Source organism: Pristis pectinata, chromosome 33 (genome assembly GCF_009764475.1).
Source record: "Pristis pectinata isolate sPriPec2 chromosome 33, sPriPec2.1.pri, whole genome shotgun sequence".
NCBI classification, from domain to species: Eukaryota; Metazoa; Chordata; class Chondrichthyes; order Rhinopristiformes; family Pristidae; genus Pristis; species Pristis pectinata.
The window spans coordinates 9,466,471-9,488,405 of record NC_067437.1 but is presented as its reverse complement, the minus strand read 5'-3'; the positions used below and the strand labels follow the sequence as shown (position 1 = coordinate 9,488,405).

The 21,935-nt window shown below is 46.5% G+C and overlaps 1 protein-coding gene across 1 annotated transcript in view; it reads left to right on the top strand.

Annotated features, from left to right (window-relative positions):
- The window catches only part of LOC127585502 (synembryn-A-like), a 38,982-nt gene extending 17,791 nt beyond the window's left edge, over positions 1 to 21,191 (top strand). The window contains 10 exon segments of the mRNA XM_052043004.1: positions 1,491 to 1,585; positions 5,573 to 5,723; positions 7,809 to 7,904; positions 10,267 to 10,411; positions 12,618 to 12,644; positions 12,647 to 12,744; positions 12,746 to 12,762; positions 17,351 to 17,470; positions 19,356 to 19,393; positions 19,396 to 21,191. Coding sequence (XP_051898964.1) covers positions 1,491 to 1,585; positions 5,573 to 5,723; positions 7,809 to 7,904; positions 10,267 to 10,411; positions 12,618 to 12,644; positions 12,647 to 12,744; positions 12,746 to 12,762; positions 17,351 to 17,470; positions 19,356 to 19,393; positions 19,396 to 19,529 — 921 coding nt within the window. The 3' untranslated portion in view covers positions 19,530 to 21,191.
- Positions 21,192 to 21,935: the final 744 nt, after the last annotated feature.

The following is a 21,935-nucleotide window of genomic DNA, read 5'->3' as shown; positions in this document are numbered from 1 at the left end:
ACGATGGCATGGCCCGGATGGTGGGGATCTTTGATGATGGATGTTACCTCCTTGAGGCAGCACCTCATGTGGATACTACCAATGGTGGGGAGGGATGTGCCTGTGATGTATTGGGCTGAGTTCACCTATCTCTGCAGCTTGTTACATTCCTGCACATTCGAATTGCTGTACCAGACCATGATGCTACGTCCTGAAAACCCCTAATTCTGCCCTGGACTATATTTCACTCAACTTGCACTAATGTTGTTATGTTTTATTTGTGTTTATTGTGTTGTGTAAGTTATGTATAATTTCTGTTAATTTAAGTTTATTTAATTTAAGTTTGTAATGTACTGTGCTGCTGCTGCAAAAAGCTAATTTCCGTGGTATTTATACCCTGGATATGTATGCCCATTACAATAAACTTGAACTTGACATCACAACAAAATAGGAGCAGGAGAAGACCTCTCAAGTATGCCCCGCCATTTGTTATGACTATGTTCTGCTGCAGGCCTCACCTCCTCTTCTGCTCCAGTTCCCAACAGCCCTCATTTCCGCCAATCTTTAAAGAATCGATCTACCTCCACTTTAAATAATTCAAATAATCCATCCTCCACAACTCACTGGGGTAGAGAGTTCCAGAGAGTCTGCAAGAAGTCGTTCCTACTTGCCTCAGTTTTAAGTGAACAACCTCTTGTAATCATGCACCCTCGCTCTATCGGAGACATCTCGACTATGTCCCTCAGTTCGAAATGACCAACCCCCTTATCTTGAAACTCTGAATGCAGTCATTCACCCATTGGACCCTGAGTTCTGAGATTCCTTCCCTAAACATCTCTCCCTTTTCCTTTGAGATGCTCCTTAAAACCTTTATTGACCAAGTTCTTGATCTTGGGTTTTGTTTCACAAAATTTTGCTGAGTGTTCCAGGACAGTTTGTGAGGCGATAGAGTCATAGTGTAATACAGCATGGAAACAGGCCCTTCAGCCCTATTCGTCCATGCTGACCAAGGTGCCCATCTAAGTTAGTCCCATTTGCCTGCATTTGGCCCATACTCCTTCTAAACCTTTCCTATCGATGTAACCGTCCAAATGTCTTTTAAGCGTTGTAATTGTACCTGCCTCAACCACTCTCTCTGGAAGCTCATTCCATATACTCACCACCCTCTGCGTGAAGAAGTTGCCCCTCAGGTCCCTTTTAAAACTCTCCCCTCTCACCTTAAACCCATGCACTCTTTGATTCCCTTTCTTTGGGAAAAAGATTGTGTGCATTCACTCTTGAATCTATGCCTTTCGTGATTTTTTTATACCTCTATAAGATCACTTCTCAGTCTCCTCGTTCCAAGAAATAAAGTCCTAGCCTGCCCAATCTCTCCCTGAAACTCAGGCTGAGTGTGCCCAGTAGCAGCTTGGAGACCCTAAGCTCCGTAGCAGTGTATTGTTTACTCACTGAAGGATATTGCTGACCTTCGAGCTACCTGCATTCTAACAGAGCCACTTTTGTGTCTGCAGGAGGACGCAGCTCTCTACCGCCATCTAGCAGCTATCCTACGCCACTGTCTGTTGACTCACACTGAGAGCAAGGAGAGGACGCTGGAATTCCATGGGTAAGCTCCAGCTTTATCAGCACCGTCTCCGCCTTGAAGCTGCCACTTCTTGACGTTTGCCCCACCACAATCGAGAAAGGGGCGACTAGTGGCGCAGCTGGTAGAGCCGTTGCCATGCAGCTCTGCTGACCCGGGTTCAATCCCGACCTCCGGTGCTGCCTGTGTGGAGTTTGCACGTTCTCCCTGCGACGGGGTGGGTTTCCTCCTGGCGCTCTGGTTTCCTCCCATGCCCCAAAGACATGCAGGTTGGTGGGTTAATTGGCCGCTGTAAATTGTCCCTGGTGTGTGGTGAGTTGTGGAATCTTGGGGGTGGTGATGAGAAAGTGGGAGAATAAAAGGGTAAGTGTTTGCTTAATGGTCAACACGGAGTGGACAAAGGCCCTGTTTCTGTGCTGTATGATCCGAAATTAGATTTTGCCTCCCCATGCACTGCATCGCCCATGAAGTACATTGGGTATTGAAGCTCATTAACATAATATCAGAATCTCAGCCGATTAGAACATAGAACATTACAGTACAGGCCCTTCGGCCCACGATGTTGTGCCGACATTTTATCCTGCTCTGATATCTATCTAACCCTTCCCTCCTACATAACCCTCCATTTTTCTATCATTGATGTGGCTACCTAAGAGTGGTTCTACTAGCTGCGCCACTAAGATTTTTTAAAGATTTCTTTATTAGTCACATGTACATCTAAACACGCGGTGAAATGCATCTTTTGCATAGAGTATTCTGGGGGCAGCCCGCAAGTGTCGCCACACTTCCAGCGCCAACATAGCGTGCCCACAACTTCCTAACCTGTACGTCTTTGGAATGTGGGAGGAACCCAGAGCACCCGGGGGAAACCCACGCAGACACGGGGAGAACGTACAAACTCCTTACAGACAGTGGCTGGAATTGAACCCGGGTCACTGGCGCTGTAATAGCGTTACGCTAACCACTACACCACCGTGCCTGCCCTAGTTGCTCCTTTCTTGATTATGCACAGCAAAATCCAACAAATAAGGATAAACAACTGCTGAAAGAGCTCAGCAGGTCAAGCAGCATCTGTGGAGGCAACGGGATGGTTGATGCTTCAGGTCAAGACCCTGCATCAGGTGGTAGTCCCATAAGTCGCAGGGAGGAGGTACAGGAGCCTGAAGACCTACACTCAACAATTCAGGAACATCTTCTTCCCCTCCGCCATCAGATTTCTGAATGGTCCATGAGCCTGTGAACACTACTTTTCTTTGCACTATTTACTTATTTTGTGATTTATGGTTTTTTATGTCTTTGCACTGTACTGCTGCCACAAAACAACAAACTTCACATCATATAAGACAGTGATAATGAACCTGAACCTGATTCTGATTCTGAAGTAAACTATGTAAGGTATGGACTGGGGTATGGGGATTTAGGGGAAATCTGTCTGAGTCAGGTTTCAAGTATTTCAGATCTCCTGGTGTAGGCTGGTAAGGGATGACTGAATGTTTCAGCATGGCATCTCAAATGTGTGGGTGAAAATAGCTCTCGATAACTCACTGGGTATACTTACACCTCCCACTTAACAATAAACTGATTACAATTCACAGCAATAAAAGCAAGCCAAATGCCCCCATTGAAAGTATCTTGGGCTAACAGAATGAGCAAGATTCCCTCATTATACGAAACAACTGAAATCAGAGTCTGGTTTGTAGCGAACTTTAAGGATTGCAGAAGAAAGGCCTGCATTTCTGTAGCATCTTTCACATCACTTTCTGAGTGCCCACAATACTGTGCAGCCTATTTTAAACTGCTTTCACTGCTGTATTGTGGGAAGTGCCAGAAGATCCCATAAGCAGTGGTATGAAAGTGACCAGATGATATCTTTTCCTAATTGAAAACCAAAGCTTGGAAATCTGAAATAAAAAAAACAGAAGGTGCTGGAAACATTCAACGGGTCAGTCAGCATCTGTGGAGAGAGAAACAGAGCTAACGTTTCAAGTTGATGACTTTCCATCATTGTTGGGAGTTGTTAAACGGGCAAGAAATTAGCGAAGGTTTGGTACAGCTTACTGGCCTGTTCCCAGCTCATCTCCAAGAGCAGACGATTGTGGAAGCTGCTACAGCTGCCACTTACGTTTATTCTGGGAAGGGGAAATGGTGATCAGATTACTTAAGAGAACACATTTCCACCATCCCCTTTCACAATCACAGAACTCTGCCGAATGCTCTACGGTTAAAGAAGTTTTTTTTTATTTGGAGTTTGGCCTCTGCTACAGGAAGCATGGCAGCCAATATATTCACAACAAGGTCCTATGGGCAATATTGTGCTAAAAGATCAGATAATGCATCGGATTACAAAGGACATAAGGCACAAAGACAGACCATTCGGCCTGAGCATTCCATGCTCCACTGGGTCCATCTAACTATATCAGTGGAGACCTTTGTTCCTTTCTCTCTTCTCTGCTAGTCCAACCTCCCATTAAATACCTCTGCACCAATTACCCCAACCACACCCTACAGCAACGAGTTCTCCACTCCCACTGGTCTTTAAGAAAAGAGGTCACTTCAGAATTCCCAATTGGATTTCTTGGTGATGATCTTATATTGATGGCTTCCAGTTCTCTTCCTCACAAGTAAAAGCGCTCTCTAAAAAAACCCTTGTCATTTTAGACCTCTGTTAAGTGACCCCTTAGCCTCCTCTTCTCAAAATAAAAGAGACCCAGTCTATTCATTATAACCCACACAAAGTTATTTATCTCTTTCTCAGGTCCAATCAATGATCTGTCATCTGAAACGTTAACTGTTTCTCTTTCCACACATGCTGCCTGACCTGCTTAGCTTTTCTAACGTTTTCCATATCCTGTTTTTTCCCTTATCCTACATAAATAAGTCTAGCCTGTCAGACAAGTCCCATCACCCTACCATTAACAACTTATTACACAGACCTGGAAGCTTAATGTGTTGGTATCTCTCCCCATTAAACCATTTCAACTCATCCTATCACAGACATTCCCTTTGTTCTACACATCTCTCCCCCATCTATCCTTTTACTGAAAACTAACTTGCATCTCCACCATCGAGGACATCTTCAAGATGCAATGCCTCAAGAAGGCACCATCCATCACCAAGGACCTTCACCATCCAGGACATGTCCTCTTCTCATTACTACAATCAGGGAGGAAATACAGGAGCCTGAAGACACACACTCAACAATTCAGAGATAGCTTCTTCCCCTCCACCATCAGATTTCTGAATGGTCCATGAACCTATGAACACTTACCTCGTTATTCCACTTTTTTGAACTATTTATTTATTTTTTGTAATTTTATGGTAAACTTATGTCTTTGCACTGTACTACTGCCACAAAACAACAAAGTTCATGTCATCTAAGTCAGTGATAATAAATATGATTCTGACTTAGCTCCTGATTCTGGTTCCCAACTCTGAGGAAGGGTCATGAACCTGAAACATTGACTGTTTCTCTTTCCATAGATGCTGCCTGACCCACAAGCATTTTCTGTTTTCGTTTCAGATTTCCAGCATCTGCAGTTTTTAAAATTATTTTGATTCTTTATTCTTGTGCTTAGTGATGTGATCTGATGGATAACTATTGGCCTCAAGACAGGAGGACGTGAAGTCAAGGGATGTGGGCTTCAAAGGCTGAGCCAGCATTTAATTACCCACCCCTAGTTGCCCTTGAGAAGGTGGTAGTGAGCTGCTGCCTTGAACCACTGCAGTCCTTGAGGTGTGGGTATATCCACAATGCTGTTAGGGAGGGAATTCCAGGATTTTGACCCAGCAATGGTGAAGGACCGGCGATATATTTCGAAGTCAAGATGGTGTGTGGCTTGGAGGGTAACTTGTCGGCGGTGGTGTTTCCATGTTTTTGCCGCCCTTTCTCTTCTTCCCAAAGGGACTTGGTTTAAAACGAGGCTAAGGGGTTAAGCGTACTGACAGTGAGTGCAGTGTGTGTAACTGGGACTTGAACTTTCACTAAGCAACCTCTACCTCCTCTCCCCTCAGTCACACAGTCAACCTCCTGGTCAACCTGCCCCTGGCGTGTCTGGATGTGCTGCTCACCCCGAAGGTTGAGCCTGGTTCCGTCGAGTACATGGGATTGAATATGGACGCAGTGGCGATCCTGCTGGACTTCATGGACAAGAGACTGGACCGGGTATGGGAAAGTCAAAGGTGACAGAAGAGAGCAATCCAAGAGTAGAATTAGCAAACTCAGGGCAAGTAGGAAATAAGGATCAAGGAATGTGCTGGGCTTAACGAGCTTTTGGATTTTCCTCCGTATTTCCTTCCATTTCCAACAAGTACCGGTTACTTTTGCCTTTGCCTACACCAGTCCCTCCCTTTTATAATTCTGACTAAACGTAGTCAGACTACAGTTTAATACTTTACGATTAGCAATGCAACACTCTAAACCCAAAACTTTATTCATTTATGGGATTAGGGTATTGCTGGTAATCCCTAATTATGCACGAAAGGTTGAACCATTGCAGTCCATGTGGTGAAGGCATTCCCCCAAGGGAGATCCCAGTGACAGCAAAGGAACAGTGATATATTTCCAAGTCCAGACGACATGCAACCTGGAGGAGACTGTTCTCTCTAGATGAGGAAGTCCAGACCATAGGGTGGCTTAACCTTAACCTTAGAGCCATGCAGGTGTTGCTATCAGGTGTTGACACGAAGAATGGAATAACTTCATTGTTCTAGGCAACAGAGCTTGCAGAGTTGACAGGGAGTCTTCTTCTTAGGTGGTCCTTCAGGATCAAGGATGACTAGCTTCCACTTGGGTTCTGAGGAGACTGATGAGATCTGCAGACTGCCGCACAGATGTGGTAGGAGGTGCCTGAGGGAAGGGTAGATAGTCGCTGGGCTTCTGTGTGCTCCCGATGCACAGATTCTAAGTTCTCAGTGTTCCTTCCCCTTGTAGAGCCATCATGGGCCAAGAGATTTCCTGGGGTCAGTGGGGATGATGCATTTGCAAAGAGGCTTTGAAATCCTTGAATTGGTTCCTATCTCCACCTGGTGATCTCTTCCTATGACAGAGCTCGGAATAGAGTGACTGATTTAGGAGTGTGTGTCGCACATGTTGACAACATGGCCTGTCCAATGGATCTGACAATCAGGGTGCTGACCAGGCTGACTTGGGACAGGACACTGATGCTGGTTTGCTTATCCTTCCAGTGGATGTTGCTGGTAACCCTCCAGGGCCTTGAGGTGCCTGGTCTAGGTAGTCCAGGTCTCATAAACATGTAGGAGGTCAGAGATCACTGCTACTCAATAGACCATGAGCTTCGTGCTGGGATTGAGGTCTAGATCTTCAAACACCCCTATTCCTCAGTTGGCCAAAGGATGTGTTCGTGCACTGAAGGCGATGGTGAATTTCATCGTTGATGCCTGCCTTTGCTGAGGGGTGGCTCCCAAGATATGGGAAGTAGTCCATGTTTTGCAGGGTTGTTTTTGTTGGAGAGCAGTGTTGTACAACATGTAGGGTGGTGGAGGAACTTTGACTTGCAGATGCTGTTGTAAGCTTCAGTGAACCAGTTGACAATGGCTTGAAGCTTGGCGTCCAATCCTGAGCAGATGTGAGGATCTTCTCTCTCGTGCAGATCAAGGTTAGGGTGAGCTTGGTCCTGGGGTGAAGGAAGTCCTGTAGATGTTCCACTCCATTGGGAAGTTTGTTGGAGGCAAGGTGAAGCATTGCAGTGATAAAGACTGAGAAATGTGTTCGTGCAGTGATACAGTCTCACTGGAAACCAGAGTGCACTGGATTGTCTCTATCATGGACCCATTGGTTAGGATCATGGCTCACACACCATCGCAATGACAGGGAATAGAAAGCAGAAGTCAGCATGCCCCCTGCATGGGAAATGACGCAGGAAGTTTTCATAGAATGGTAGAATTGTTAAGGTACAGAAGAAGGCCATTCAGCCCGTTGAATCTATGCTGGTTCCCACTAGAGCAATCCCACTGCTTCTCTTTCCCCTACAGCCGAGTACATTATTCTTCCTCAGGAGGCCATTCAGTTCTATTTTGAAAACCCCAACTGATTCTGTTTCCTCCAACCCTGGATCGGTAAATTCACGACTAATTACTGGAAGAATTGGGAAATGGAGAAAGAGACAAAATGGGGAAAAAAAATTATTCTGAGCCTAGTTATAATTGGGAGTGGAGGTGACCTAGTGGGAGGCAGGTCCCTATTTCTTGGCTTTGCTGCTGTACCCTATCCTCTACCTTCTGTCCTCAGGGCCTGAAGCTGAGGGAAACACTGACTCCCATTCTCAGCCTGCTGACAGAGAGCTCGCGTTTCCACCGGGAGACCCGCAAGTTCCTACGCGCCAGGGTAAGAGCTTCTGCTTGGATTCATAGAATGTTGGTCGTTGCTGACAAGACCGGCATTTTAGAACTGCCATTCCCAATTGCCCTTGAACTGAGCAGTTTTCCAGAGCATTTCCGAGGGCAATCACGGGTCAACCAATTGCAGTGTCACATAAACTCCAGATTGGGTATGGACAACCAGTTTCCTTCCCCAAACCATATCAATGAACTCAAATGATCATCAATGATATATTGCCACCAAGAAGTAGGATGGGTGCTGATGGTCACCATGGCCGGTGGACTGAAGGGCCTGTTTCCGTGCTGTATGTCTCTATAACTCTAATGGATAAAGTTAGGTTTTATTCCCTCAAATTTACAAGATTGAGGCAGATGATCAAATGTTATTAGAAGTTTGATAGGATTGTTTCCTCTTATTGGATGGATGTGGGCCAGAGTCCACAACAAGAGCTACATGGTTTAGAGGGATATGGGTCAAACAGAGGCAAATGGGACTAGTTTAAATGGGCATCTTGGTTGGTATGGACAAGTTGGGCCGAAGGGCCTAATTTCCATGCTGTATGACTCTGTGGTTCTATGACTTTAAAACTGGAACCAGGCCACTGAGGGGTGATGTCATGACGTACTTTAACACAGGGAGCAGAAGTCAAACTCTCTCCTGTAAAAAGCGGTGGAATATTTTATGAAAACACGATGATGCTGGAGGAATTCAGCAGGCCAGGCAGCATCCATGGAGAAAAGCAGGCAGTCAACATTTCAGGTCAGGAAGGGTCCTGACCCGAAATGTTGACTGGTCCTGAAGAAGGGTCCTGACCCAAAACATTGACCAGGATGCTGCCTGGCCTGCTGAGTTCCTCCAGCATCATTGTGTTATTCATCTAGATTCCAGCATCTGCAGTCCTTTGTTTCTCTGTGGAGTTTTTTATATTGTTTATAGAACAGTACATCACAGGAACAGGCCCTTCAGCCCACACTGGTTATGCCAACCATGATACCTATCAAAACTAATCCTATCTGCCTGCACATGGTCCATATCTCTCCATTCCCTGTCTGTTCAAGTGCCTGTCTAAACGCTTCTTAAACATTGTTATTGTATCTGCTTCCACCACTTCCCTTGGCAGTGTGTTCCAGGCACCCACCCCTCTCTGTGTAAAAATCTTGGCTCGTATGTCTCCTTCAAACTTTCCCCCTCTTAACTTAAAGCCATGTCCTCTGGTATTCGACATTTCCACTCTAGTAAAAAGACTCTGAATATCACCCTAGCTTTGCCCTTCATAATTTTATATACTTCTGTTGTCCTTTTCATTATTTTTGCCTCTTTACCTAAGCAACAACATAATTTACAGCAGCCACTTATCCTACCAGCTCTTATCTGGTTTCCTCCCACATCCCAAAGACATGCTCTTTGGTGGGTTAATTGCTTACACTTAATTGTAAGTGGTTGGCAGATTGATGGGTGTTAATGGGTACGTGAGAGAGAATAAGACAGTGAAATAATTGGGGGAATGGGATTGATGTGATCGCTCTGAGAGCTGGCATAGACTGGATGGACTAAGTGGTCTCATCTATGTCATAAGGGGGAAATTCCGGGCCCGGACAGCCAGAGGCAGGGTTGCCAGTAGTGGAGCGATTACAGTTAAGGAGCCCAGAGATTTCGGAGGATGTGGTGCTGGAGGAGGTTGCAGAGGTGGTGAGGGGGTGAGACCATGGAGAGACTTGAATCAGAATCCAGTTTATTATCACTGACACATGTCGTGAAATTTGTTGTTTTGCAGCAGCAGTACAGTGCAAGACATAAAGACATAAAAATTACTACTTCACAAAATAAATAACTAGTGCAAAAGAGGGGTAGTGTTCATGGGTTCATGGACCGTTCAGAAATCTGATTGCGGAGGGAAATAACTGTTCCTGAAACATTGAGTGTGGGTCTTCAGGCTCCTATACCTCCTCCCCGATGGTAGTAAGGTAAAGAGGGCATGTCCCGGGTGGTGAGGGTCCTTAGTGATGGATGCCACCTTCTTGAGGCACCGCCTCTTGAAGATGTCCTCGATGGTGGGGAGGGTTGTGCCCGTGATGGAGCTGGCTGAGTCTACAACCCTCTGCAGCCTCTTTCGATCCTGCACATTGGAGCCTCCATACCAGGCAGTGATGCAACCAGTCAGAATGCTCTTGAGTGATGAGAGTTTTAACACTTAATTTTTGTCATGGGGCCAGGCGGGAGATTTGGTCGAGTTTCGACAAGAAGGTGAAGGGACAGTTTGGTCTGAGTGATCGGGCATCAGAGTGTTCGGTGGACGAAGTTGGATGCCAGCAGAGGCTGATGCTTGACATTGTTTCCCTCTGCTCCCTGCACCCCACCCACCTAACAGGTCCTACCGCCCTTGCGGGACGTGAGGAATCGCCCCGAGGTGGGAGAAACCCTGCGTAACAAATTAGTGCGCCTCATGACGCACATCAACACCGACGTGAAACACTGTGCCGCTGAGTTCCTCTTCGTCTTGTGCAAGGAGAACGGTGAGTAACCATGGCGACAGTGGCAGAGGGAATTGGTGAGGGAAGAGGGGGCTGGCAGAGAACACTCTGATTTGCCAATGGCCTTAAATGTTACAAACATCAAGAATATCAAACTTTGGTTAGGCCACACTCGGAATATTGTGTGCAGTTCTGGTTGCCCAATTACAGGAAGGATGTGGAGGCTTTGGAGAGGGCACAGAAGAGGTTTTACCAGGATGCTGCTGGATTAGAGGGTACGAGCTCTAAAGAGAGGTTGGACAAACTTGGGTTGTTTTCTCTGGAGCATCAGAGGCTGAGGGGAAACCTGATAGAAGTTCATAAAATTATGAGAGGTATCGATAGGGTAGACAGTCAGAATCTTTTACCTAGGGTAGAAATGTCAAATACTAGAGGACATGTATTTAAGGTGAGAGGGAGAAAGTTTAAAGGAGATATGCGGGGCAAGTTTCTTTACACAGACAGTTGTGGGTGCCTGGAACAGGCTGCCAGGAGTATTGGTGGAAGCAGGTATGATAGTTGCATTTAAGAGGCTGTTAGATCGACACATGAATATGCAGGGAATGGAGGGAGATAGATCATGTACAGGCAGAAGAGATTTAGTTTAATTCAGCAACGTGTTTGGCACAGACCATGGGTCAAAGGGTTTGTTCCTGTGTTGTGCTGTTCTATGTTACAGTAACAGACCATTCGATCCATCAAAGCCATGCCAGTCTACAGGTTGCTCAATGACTATGAAGCAGAAGGTGCTGTGTTCAAATCCCACAAGAGAGCTGAGCTCAGAATTCTAGGCTGGTGTTCCAGTGCAGTACTGAGAGAGTTTGCATAGTCAGAGGAACTGTTCAGACAAGGTGTTAAACTGAGGTTCCTTCTAGCAAAGAAGTGGATGTAAAGGAAGATATGAAACTATTAATAGCAGTAAAGATTTGTCCTAAGACCAGTTTTTACCCGTCGATCAACATAACTAGATCAGATATGTGGTCATGCTCACTTTGTTGTTTGTGGGAGTTTGCTCAGCTCAAATTGGTCTCTGTGTTCCCTATATTCCAACAACACCACTTTAGTAATGCCTAATTGGTTATTAAGCACTTTACAATGTCCCAGGGTTACAAAACGCACATTAACGTCCACCCTCATCGTCTTATCTGTGAGGTTCCTTCCCCATTCTAACACCAATTAACGGGACATTCTGGGTCTGTGAATTCTCGGCCACTAGGAGGGGTAGATGAGCAGCCATGGCAATCCAGCCACCATCCCCTTCTCTGCCTTGTCTGTGTTGCACTTGACTTGTCTCTGTGCAACAGGTCACTACCAGCCCAGGTGTGGAAGAGAGTGTGGAGTGAACGTTGATGCATTGGGAAGGATCCAGGGATGGGCCGTCTAAGGAGGGTTGAACATAGCTTTGGGACAACAAAGGAGTGGTGGTCTGGGACTTCAGAGATGTGAAGCCAGAGGACATGCCAGTGATATGTTCTGTCTGTCTCTCTCTCTCCCTCCTCTCTCACTCTTTACTTTCCCCTTTCAACCCCTTCTTCCACTGCCCCCCTCTCTCCTCCCATTTTTTCTCTCTCTTTCCTCTCTGCTCAATCTTTCTCTCCCTCCCGTCTCTTCTACTTTTCCTCCCCTCTGCTGCCCCGCTCATCTCTCCATCTCCATGCTCCTGCCTCTCCCCATCCTCTCTGTCTCCGTCTTCCTCGCTCACTTCATTACCTTCTTCACATCTCCCTGCTCCCCTGCCTTGTTCCCCCGTCTCCCTGATCCACCACCATCACCCTGCACCCCATCTATCTCCCTGCCCTCTCTTCGTCTCTTTCATTGTCCCCACTTTCTTGCCATCCTCTCCCTGTCCCTTTACTACCTCCCTGACTCCCTCCTCGTGATCTCTCCATCCCTCTCTCTATCACCCTGTTCCCCCTTCTCCCCACCCCAACCTCTCTGCCTCGACATTGCCTCCTCCTTCTATCTCCCAACCCTCCACTCACTTGCTCCCTGACTCTCTACTCTCTTTCGTCCCCCCCACCCTCTCTCTGTGCCTCCCCTCCCTTCACCCCACCGTTTCTCTCCGTCTCCCCACCCCCCTGTGTCTCCCGTCACTCCTCGCTCTCTCTCTCTCCCCACCCTCCCTCTCTTCCCACCCTTCTCTCTTTGTTCATCCCCCCACCCTCGCTCTTCCTTCCACCACTTCCCACCGTGGTGCTCTCCCCTGCAGTGTCCCGTTTTGTGAAGTACACCGGATACGGAACGCGGCTGGGCTGCTGGCAGCTCGAGGACTTCTGGGAGGTGGAAGAGGAGAAGGGGAGTATTCTGAGGAAGAGGACACAGACACAGAGGAGTATAAAAGAGGCAAAACCCAAGTAAGCAAACTCCAGGCAGTAGGTGTAGGGGATGGAGCTTGTGCTGTGCTTGTCATAGAGTCATAGACCACTACAGCACAGAAACACGCCCTTCAACCCATCCAGTCCATGCCAACCTGCTCTTCTGCCTAGTCCCATCTACCTGCACCCGGACCATATCCCTCCAAACCCCTCCATCCATGTACCTATCCAAACCTCTCTGAAATGTTACAATTGAACCCATATCTACCACTTCCGCTGGCAGCTCATTCCGCACTCGCACCGCACCACCCTCTGAATGAAGAAACTCCCCTCAGATTTCCCTTAAATATTTCACCTTTTACTCTAAACCTATGTCCTCTAGTTCTAGTCTCACCCAACCTTAGGTGGAAAAGCCATGCATTCACCTATCTATACCCATCATAATTTTGTATACCTCTAAAATCTGCCCTCATTCTTCTGTGCTCCAGGGAATAAAGTCCTAACCTATTTAACCTTTCCCTCTAACTCAGGTCCTCAAGTGTCGTCAACATCCTTGTAAATTTTCTCTGCGCTCCTTCAAGCTTACTGATATCTTTCCTGTAGGTAGGTGACCAGAACTGCACACAATACTCTAAGTGTGGCCTCACCAACGTCTTGTACAACTTCAGCATAACATCCCAACTCCTGTACTCAATGCCCCAATTTATAAAGGCCAAAGTGCCAAAAGCTCTGTTTACAACCCTATCTATCTGTGGTGCCACTTTCAAGGAACTAGGATCTGTATTCCCAGGTACCTTGTCTTACAGCATACCTCAGAGCCCTATCATTCACTGTGTAAGTCTTAAGATAAGATATCTTTATTAGTCCGTACATCAAACACACGCAAAATGCATCTTTCCGTAGAGTGTTCTGTGGGTAGCCTGCAAGTGTTGCCACGCTTCCAGTGCCAACATAGCACGCCCACAACTTTCTAACCCGTACGTCTTCGGAAATGTGGGAGGAAACCGGAGCACCCAGAGGAAACCCACACAGACACAGGGAGAACGTACAAACTCCTTACAGACAGTGGCCGGAATTGAACCCTGGTCGCTGGTGCTGTAATAACGTTACGCTAACCGCTACACTACAGTGTCTGCACTACCCTGGTTTTGCCCGTTTTGTCCTCCCAAAGTGCAACACCTCACACTTGTCTGCATTAAATGCCATCTGCCATTTTTCGGCCCATTTTCCTAGCTGGTCAAGATCATGCTGCAAGCTTTGATAGCCTTCCTCGCTGTCCACTGTACCCCAATCTTGGTGTCATCTGCAAATTTGCTGATGCAGTTTACCACATTATCATCTAAATCATAATATAGAAACAGACAGCACCAATCCCTGCAGCACACCACTAGTCACAGGCCTTCAGTCAGAGAGACAACCATCTGCTACCCTCTCGGGCTTCTCCCACTAAGCCAGTGTTGAATCCAATTGGCTACTTCATCCTGAATGCCAAGTGACATAACCTTCTGAAGCAGCCTCCCATGCAGGACTTTGTCAAAGGCCTTGCTCAAGTCCATGTAGACAATGTCCACACGCCTTTCCCTCATCGACCTTCTTAGTAACCTCCTCGAAGAACTATAAGATTGGTTAGACACAACCTACCACGCACAAAGCCATGTTAACTATCCCTAATCAGGCCCTGTCTATCGAAATACTTATATATCCTGTCCCTTAGAACCTTCCAATAATTTACCCATGACTGATATCAGGCTCACCGGTCTATAATTTCCAGGCTTATTCTTAGAGCCTTTTTTAAACAACGGAACAACATTAGCTATCCTCCTGTCCTCCAGCACCTCACCTGTGGCTAAGGACTTTTTAAATATTTCTGCCAAGGCCCCTGAAATTTCTGCACTAGCCTCCCACAAGGTCCAAGGGGACACCTTGTCTGGCCCTGGGGATTTATCCACCTTCAATTGCCTCAAGGCAGCCAGCACCTCCTCTCTTGTAATCCAGATATGGTCCGTGACCTCACTACTCTTTTGCCTCAGTTCTATAGTCTCTGTGTCTGCCTCCACAGTAAATACAGATGCAAAAAAATTTCGTTTAAAATCTTCCCCACTTCTTTTGGCTCCATGCGTAGATGACCATGCTGATCTACAAGGGGACCAATTTTGTCCATTGCTACCCTTTTTCTCTTAATATAGCTATAGAAACCCTTGGGATTCTCTTGCACCCTGTCTGCCGGAGGAACCTCATGTCCTCTTTTTGCCCTCCTGGTCTCTCTCTTAAGTGTTCTCTTGCATTTCTTATACTCCTCAAGTGCCTCGTTTGATCCTAACTGCCTATACCTGATATGCCCCTCCTTTTTCTTTACCAGTTCCTCAATATCCCTCAATAACCAAGGTTCCCTAAACCTATTAGCCTTGCCTTTTATTCTAACACTCTAGTACTCTTAATATTTCACTCTTGAAAGCCTCCCACTTACCAAGCATCTCTTTGCCAGAAAACAGCCTATCCCAATCCACGACTGCCAGATCCCTTCTGACGCCATCAAAATTGGCCTTACTCCAATTTAGAATCACAACCCGAGGACCAGTTTTATCCTTCTCCATAATTATCTTGAAAATAATGGAATTATGATCACTAGGTCCAAAGTGTTCCCCTACACACACATCTGTCACCTGCCCTGTCTCATTCCCTAAGAGGAGATCCAGTATCATGCTCTCTCTAGTTGGGACTCTAGTTGCATATTGATTGAGGAAACTTTCCTGAACGCATCTGACAAACTCTATCCCATCCAGTCACTTTACAGTATGGGACTCCCAGTCAATATGTGGAAAGTTAAAATCACCTACTATCACAACCTTACTTTTCTTGAAACTGTCTGCTATCTCTCTATAAATTTGTTCCTCTAAATCCCGCTGGCTATGGGGAGATCTATGATATAGTCCCATTAACATGGTCATCCCTTTCTTATTCCTCAGTTCCACCCATATTGCCTCAGTAGATGAGCCCTTCAGTATGTCCTCTCTGAGCACTGCTGTGATATTTTCCCTGATGAGTAATGCCACCCCCCCCCTTTAATACCTCCGTCTCTATCATGTCTAAAACATCAGAACCCCGGAACACTGAGCTGCCAGTCCTGCCCCTCCTGTAGCCAAGTCTCAGTAATGGCTACAATATCATAATCCCGTGTACGGATCCATGCTCTTAAGTTCATCTTCCTTACCTACAATACCTCTTGCATTGAAATAGATGCATCTCAGAACATTAGTCCCACCGTGCTCATCAACCTGTTGATTCCTGTCTCTGCTTGTCGGCTTAACGTCGACTTTCCCCACAGTCTCTCCACTTGCCGCCCTGCCACTCTGGTTCCCACCTCCCTGCAACTCTAGTTTAAAGCCCCCCAGAGCAGCACTAGCAAATCTTCCCGCAAGGATATTGCTCCCCTCCAGTTCAGGTGCAAACCGTCTCGTTTGTACAGATCCCACCTGTCCTGGAAGAGAGCCCAATGATTCGAAACTCTGAAGCCCTCCCTGCTGCACCATCTCTTAGCCACGTGTTAACTGCACTACCTTCCTACTTCTTTCCTCACTTGCACGTGGCACAAGTAGCAATCCTGAGATCACCACCCTGGAGGTCCTGTCTTTTAACTTAGCACCTAACTGCCCTGAACTTACTTTGCAAGGCCTTGTCATCTTCCTGCCTATGTCATTATAACCGATGTTGACCACGGCTTCTGGCTGCTAACCCTCCCTCTTAAGAATGCTGTGGACTCAATCCGAGACGTCTCTGACCCTGGCACCTGGGAGGCAACATACCATCTGGGAGTCTCATTCTCATCCGCAGAATCTCCTGTCTGTTCCCCTAACCAATGAATCCCCTGTCACCACTGCACTCCGATTTCCCCTCCTGAGCCACAGAGCCAGACTCAGTGCCAGACACCTGACCCTTGTGGCTTTCTTCTGGTAGGTCGTTCCCCCGTGCCCCCCTCCCAACAGTATTTGAAACGATATACTTGTTATTGAGGGGAACGGCCACAGGGGTGCCCTGCATTGACTACCTATCCCCTTTCCCTCTCCTGACAGTCACCCAGCAACCCGTATCCTGCAACCTAGGTGTGACTGCCTTCCTGTAACTCCTGTCTATCATCTCTTCAGATTCCCGAATGATCATCCAGCTCCAACTCCAGTTCCCTAACATGGTCAGTAAGGAGCTGGAGCCGGATACATTTCTCGCAGGTGTAGTCATCAGAGACACTGGAGGTCTCCCTGATTTCCCACATCCTACAAGAGGAGCACACCACTGCCCTGACTGCCATTTCACTGCTCTACTGTGGAATAAGAGGAAAAAAAAGACCTTACCTGAATCTCACCTTAGCCTCAACTCACGGTAGCCTCCTGAACCAAAGCCAAGTCAATAACAGCAAAATAAACCAAAAACCTTACCTGTTCTTACCTATGCCTTCTCCCTGAAGCCTCTTTCCCTGGAGAGCTGCTCTAACTCTCCAAACTTAGGCCACTTACTCTGCCTCTTCACACCGAAGCCTCTTGAGCCAAAACCTCAGTCCCCCAATCTAACTGTTCACTCAAACAGTGACTGCTCCAAAACGTCTTTTTTAATGGATCATTCTCCCTCCTCCCAGTATCAACCCAGTGACGGGCCGGGTTGAGGAAAAGCTTCCGGATCCCATGGAGGGAATGACGGAGGAACAGAAGGAATACGAGGCCATGAAACTCGTCAGTATGTTCGACAAACTATCCAGGTATGTCCAAGAGCAGTGTGTGCAGGGAAACTGCGATCGGGATACACCCCCACACTCATTCCCTCCACTCCATCCCATTTGTAACTGCTCCCAAACAAATGCCAAACCCACCCTCCCTGCAGTTTCTTGTGGTCACAGGCAGAGCAGTTGCCGTACCAAGCCGTGATGCGTCCGGTTAGGATGCTTCCTATGGTACATCTATAAAAATTAGTGAAAGTCAATGGGCACACGCCGAATGTCTTCAGCCTTGTATTTCAAAGTCAGGATGCTGTTCAACTTGAAACGAGCTGCTGGAGGAACTCAGCGGGTCAGGAAACATCTGTGGAGGGAAAGAGTCCAGACGGAGGGTCTGAACCTGAAACGTTGGCTGTCCATTTCCCTCCACAGATGCTGCCTGACCCGCTGAGTTCTTCCAGCAGCTCGTTTTTTCGGTCTATATTCTAGGATCTGCAGTCTCTTTTGTCTCTGCTGTTCAACTTGCAGGGGAGCCTGCATGTACCTGGTCCAGCTGAGCTTCAAGTCATGGTGATCCTTGTGTTGTTGAAGGTTGGGGGCTTTAATATGCCTGGCACAGTGGAGCAACTAGTAGACCCTGCTGCCTCACTGCTCCAGTGTCTCAGGTTCAGTTCTGGCCTCCGTTTCTCTTGAATCTCTCTCAAAGTAAAATGGAGAAAGAATCATCGAGTTATACAGCACGGAAACGGGCTCTTTGACCCAATTCGTCCATGTCAACAAAGGTGCCTACCAAGGTAGACCCATTTGCCTGCGTGTGGCCCATATCCCTCGAAACCTTTCCCATTCCTGTACCTGTCTAAATGTCTTTTAAGTGCTGCAATTGTACTCGCCTGTACCACTTCCCGGCAGCTCGTTCCATATACCGCCACGCTCCGTGTGGAAAAACCTGCCCTCAGGTCCCCTTTTAAATCTTCCTCCTCCCACCCTAAACCTGTGCCCTCTAGTTTCAGACTCCCCTACCCTGGGAAAAAGACAGTGACCATCCACCTTATCTCTACCCTTCATGATTTTATAAACCTCCATAAACCCATGTGCAGTTTGGGCTCCTTATTTAAGAAAGGATGTGCTGATGTTGGAAAGGGTTCAGAGAAGGTTCACTAGAATGATTCCAGGAATCAGAGGGTTAACATATGAGGAACGTTTGATGGCTCTTGGGCTGTACTCCTTGGCGTTCAGAAGAATGAGGGGGGACCTCATAGAAACATTTCGAAAAGTTGTTTCCCATGGTAGGGGAGTCTAGTACAAGAGGGCACGATTTCAGGATTGAAGGGCGCCCCATTCAGAACAGAAATGTGGAGAAATTTCTTCAGCCAGAGAGTGGTGAATCTGTGGAATTTGTTGCCACGGACGGCTGTGGGGGCAAAGTCATTGGGTGTATTTAAGGCAGAGATTGGTAGCCAGGGCATCAAAGGTTACGGTGAGAAGGCAGGGGAGTGGAGCTAAATGGGGAGAATGGATCAGCTTATGATAGAATGGCGGAGCAGACTCAATGGGCTGTCTTATGGTCTTATAAGGTCTCGCCTCAGCCTCCTTCGCTCCAGGGAGAAACAGTCCCAGCCTATCCAGCTTCTCACTCAAGCCCCCCAGTCCCAGCAAACATCCTTTTCTGCGCCCTTTCCAGCTTAGTGACGTCCTTCCTAATAGTACGGTGAGCAGAACTGAACACTTGTGAGCTGTCGATCTGGAACTCTCTCTACAAGAACAACTGTTGAGTTTAGGAATCAACTGTAAGTAGCAAAAATAAGGTTGCGACACTTTTGCTGGGCAAGGAGATGAAGGACGATAGATCAGCCATGATCAAGTATAGGCTGGAGGGACTGAATGGCCTTCTCCCATTCCTAATGCACTCTCTATTTCCATTTCCTGACAGGGAACAGATAATCCAGCCAATGGTGGTAGGCTGTGATGGAAGCTCACACCATTGGATGAGACAGTACAGCAAATGGCAGAACAGATCTCCTTGCATTCGGATTCGGGACTTGGACTGATACAACAAGAAGTTAATGTAAATAGTCACTGGAAACGGAAATTGGTGACCTCGTAAAGATGGGCCCTTGTTAGAGTTTGGGACCACGTGATATTCTGTGAAGAAAAATCCCTTGAAGGGTAAAACACAAAACCATTAGTTGTGAAAGAAGCTGAATGGGCTCAGTAGGATCCCTTTAGAAACTTACACTTGTGGAACACTTTCTGCATCCCTTTCAGCAATATCCCTGAGCACTTTATAGCCAGCAAAGATTGTTCTGAAGTGTAAGTCACTGTTGTAATACGGGGGCTTCCTGGGTTACGAATGACCTGACTTACGGGAATCCAACCTTTACGCAAATTCTCCCGTACATTTTTAAAGCATTTTTCAAGGCGGTATTAACAATAATGCAATGTTTCATGGTATTCATTAATGACTGGATACAGCACACTTTCCATTAGTTTAATTATAGGTAACGTTAAGGTGAATATTTGATCAAATGAAAGGATATGTATGTATGTAAAAACAAGTATATGTAGAGCAATACGATAAAGGTAGCTTTAGAAAACAGACGTTTCTGACTTGGGAAGAAATTGGCTTACAGACAGTTCTCAGGAACAGAATCCTTATGTAACCCAGGGATTGCCTGTATAGGAAATGTGGTGCCTAATGTGTGCTTAGCAAGCTCCCACGTACAGCAATATGAAAACAACCAATCGATTCCTGAGGAATAAATGTTAGCCAAGGAAAGCTCCCCTTCAGAATCTTGACCACAAAATTGATTGCATTCATCTATGAGGGAATGTGGACCTCCTTTTAACATTCCATTTGAAGGTCAGCACCTCCAACAGTGCAGCACTCCCTCAGTCATAAACTTAAACTCCAAACTTTCTGACACAGACTAACCCAGGCCTGACACTTCAGTGGGATGTGAATGTTATCCCAAGAAGTTAAGAGATCTCAGTCTCTTTCTCTTCTCACTCTGCAGGCTGCCTTGCAAAGTTAATCAAAACAACAGCTCCATAATCCTGGTGTTGAAACTCAGCGGAGCCCCATCCTGCTACCTGAGGTTACCAATCTTCAGCTGCACAGTGTAGAGTCTCTAGCCGTTGAGCCTTCACGTCGTACCCTGTTGTTTCCGGTCACTGTTTGTCACGTTGTCCCTACCTCTTCCTGCAGATATTTCGCAGAGGGATTGCCTGTTGCCTGGAAACTGTGACATCCTGGCTTTCACACATGGGGACAGAACTGGGCATTTAGATCTCCACATCACAATGTTTCAGGATTCTGATGTACAGCTTTGTAACTGGTTAATTCCCATAGATATAGCAGTCTGAAGTGTTATTCTGAGAGCCATTGTGCTCCTACAATACTCTTGTGTTCTCAAGGTAGTAGATTGCCCAAATTTCTTTCCTACACTGGATGCGGTTTGCCATCTTCCATTTGTGCACGGGATGCTTAGCTGCACCAAATATCTCCAAGTGCAGATGGTGACCACCCCACAACTCCCATGAGGAAAGAAGTCCAGGAGCTTGGCTATCAGCTTGGTATAAGAACTAGCTTTGTAATCACTAGGCAAGGATTGCCAGCAGCATTGGAGCTAATTCCCACATGGACCAGCAAGAATTAAGAATGGGACTTTATTATCTTTTGAACTTTATACAGTAGATGTACAGCTCATCCTGTTTGGTCAAACGTATTTACTTTGTTACCGTGGAACTTAATAAACAGTTGAACTTTGCAGATCTCTGCGTGCTCAGTTATTGCACACTCATTTGTGAGCAGATTTGTTGTATAGTGAACCTTTCTCATCTGAGTGGGGTTTGAACCCACAACCTTCTTGGGCATCAGTAGGATGTGCTGCCAAAACCACTTTAGCCAGAGATTCCCTCACCCTGCCAACAGTTTGTGGGATACCCTACTACTCACAGCCTCCCTTCACTTTATTTGTCTACCTGCACTGCACTTTCTCTGTAGCTGAAACACTATATTATGCATTTTTTTTTCCTTTTGTACTACCTCAATGTACATGTATGGAATGATCTGTCTGGATGGCAAAAGCTTCAAACTGTACCTCAGTACATGTGACAATAATAAACCAATTACCCTGTTACCCACTCCCCATGGAATTACTTCAGTTTTATGGCAACAGCTTTTTAAGTGACCAACTGTTAACTTTTGTTAGAACATAGTACAGTACAGGAGCAAGCCCTTTGGCCCTCGATGTCTGTGCTGGCCAAGATGCTAAATTAAACTAAACCCATCTGCCTGCACGTGATCCATATCGCTCTTTTCCCTGCCTGTTCATGTGTCTGTCGAAATGCCTCTTAAACATTGCTGCTGTATCTGCTTCCACCATCTCCCTGGAAACCTGTTCTTTATTCCTGCAAAGTTAATAAAATCTGTTGTCAGTGAAGAGCTGTTTTGATCAACAGTATTTACATCTCCATCAACCTTGCACTGCTGAGTAGTGGCTCCTCCTGC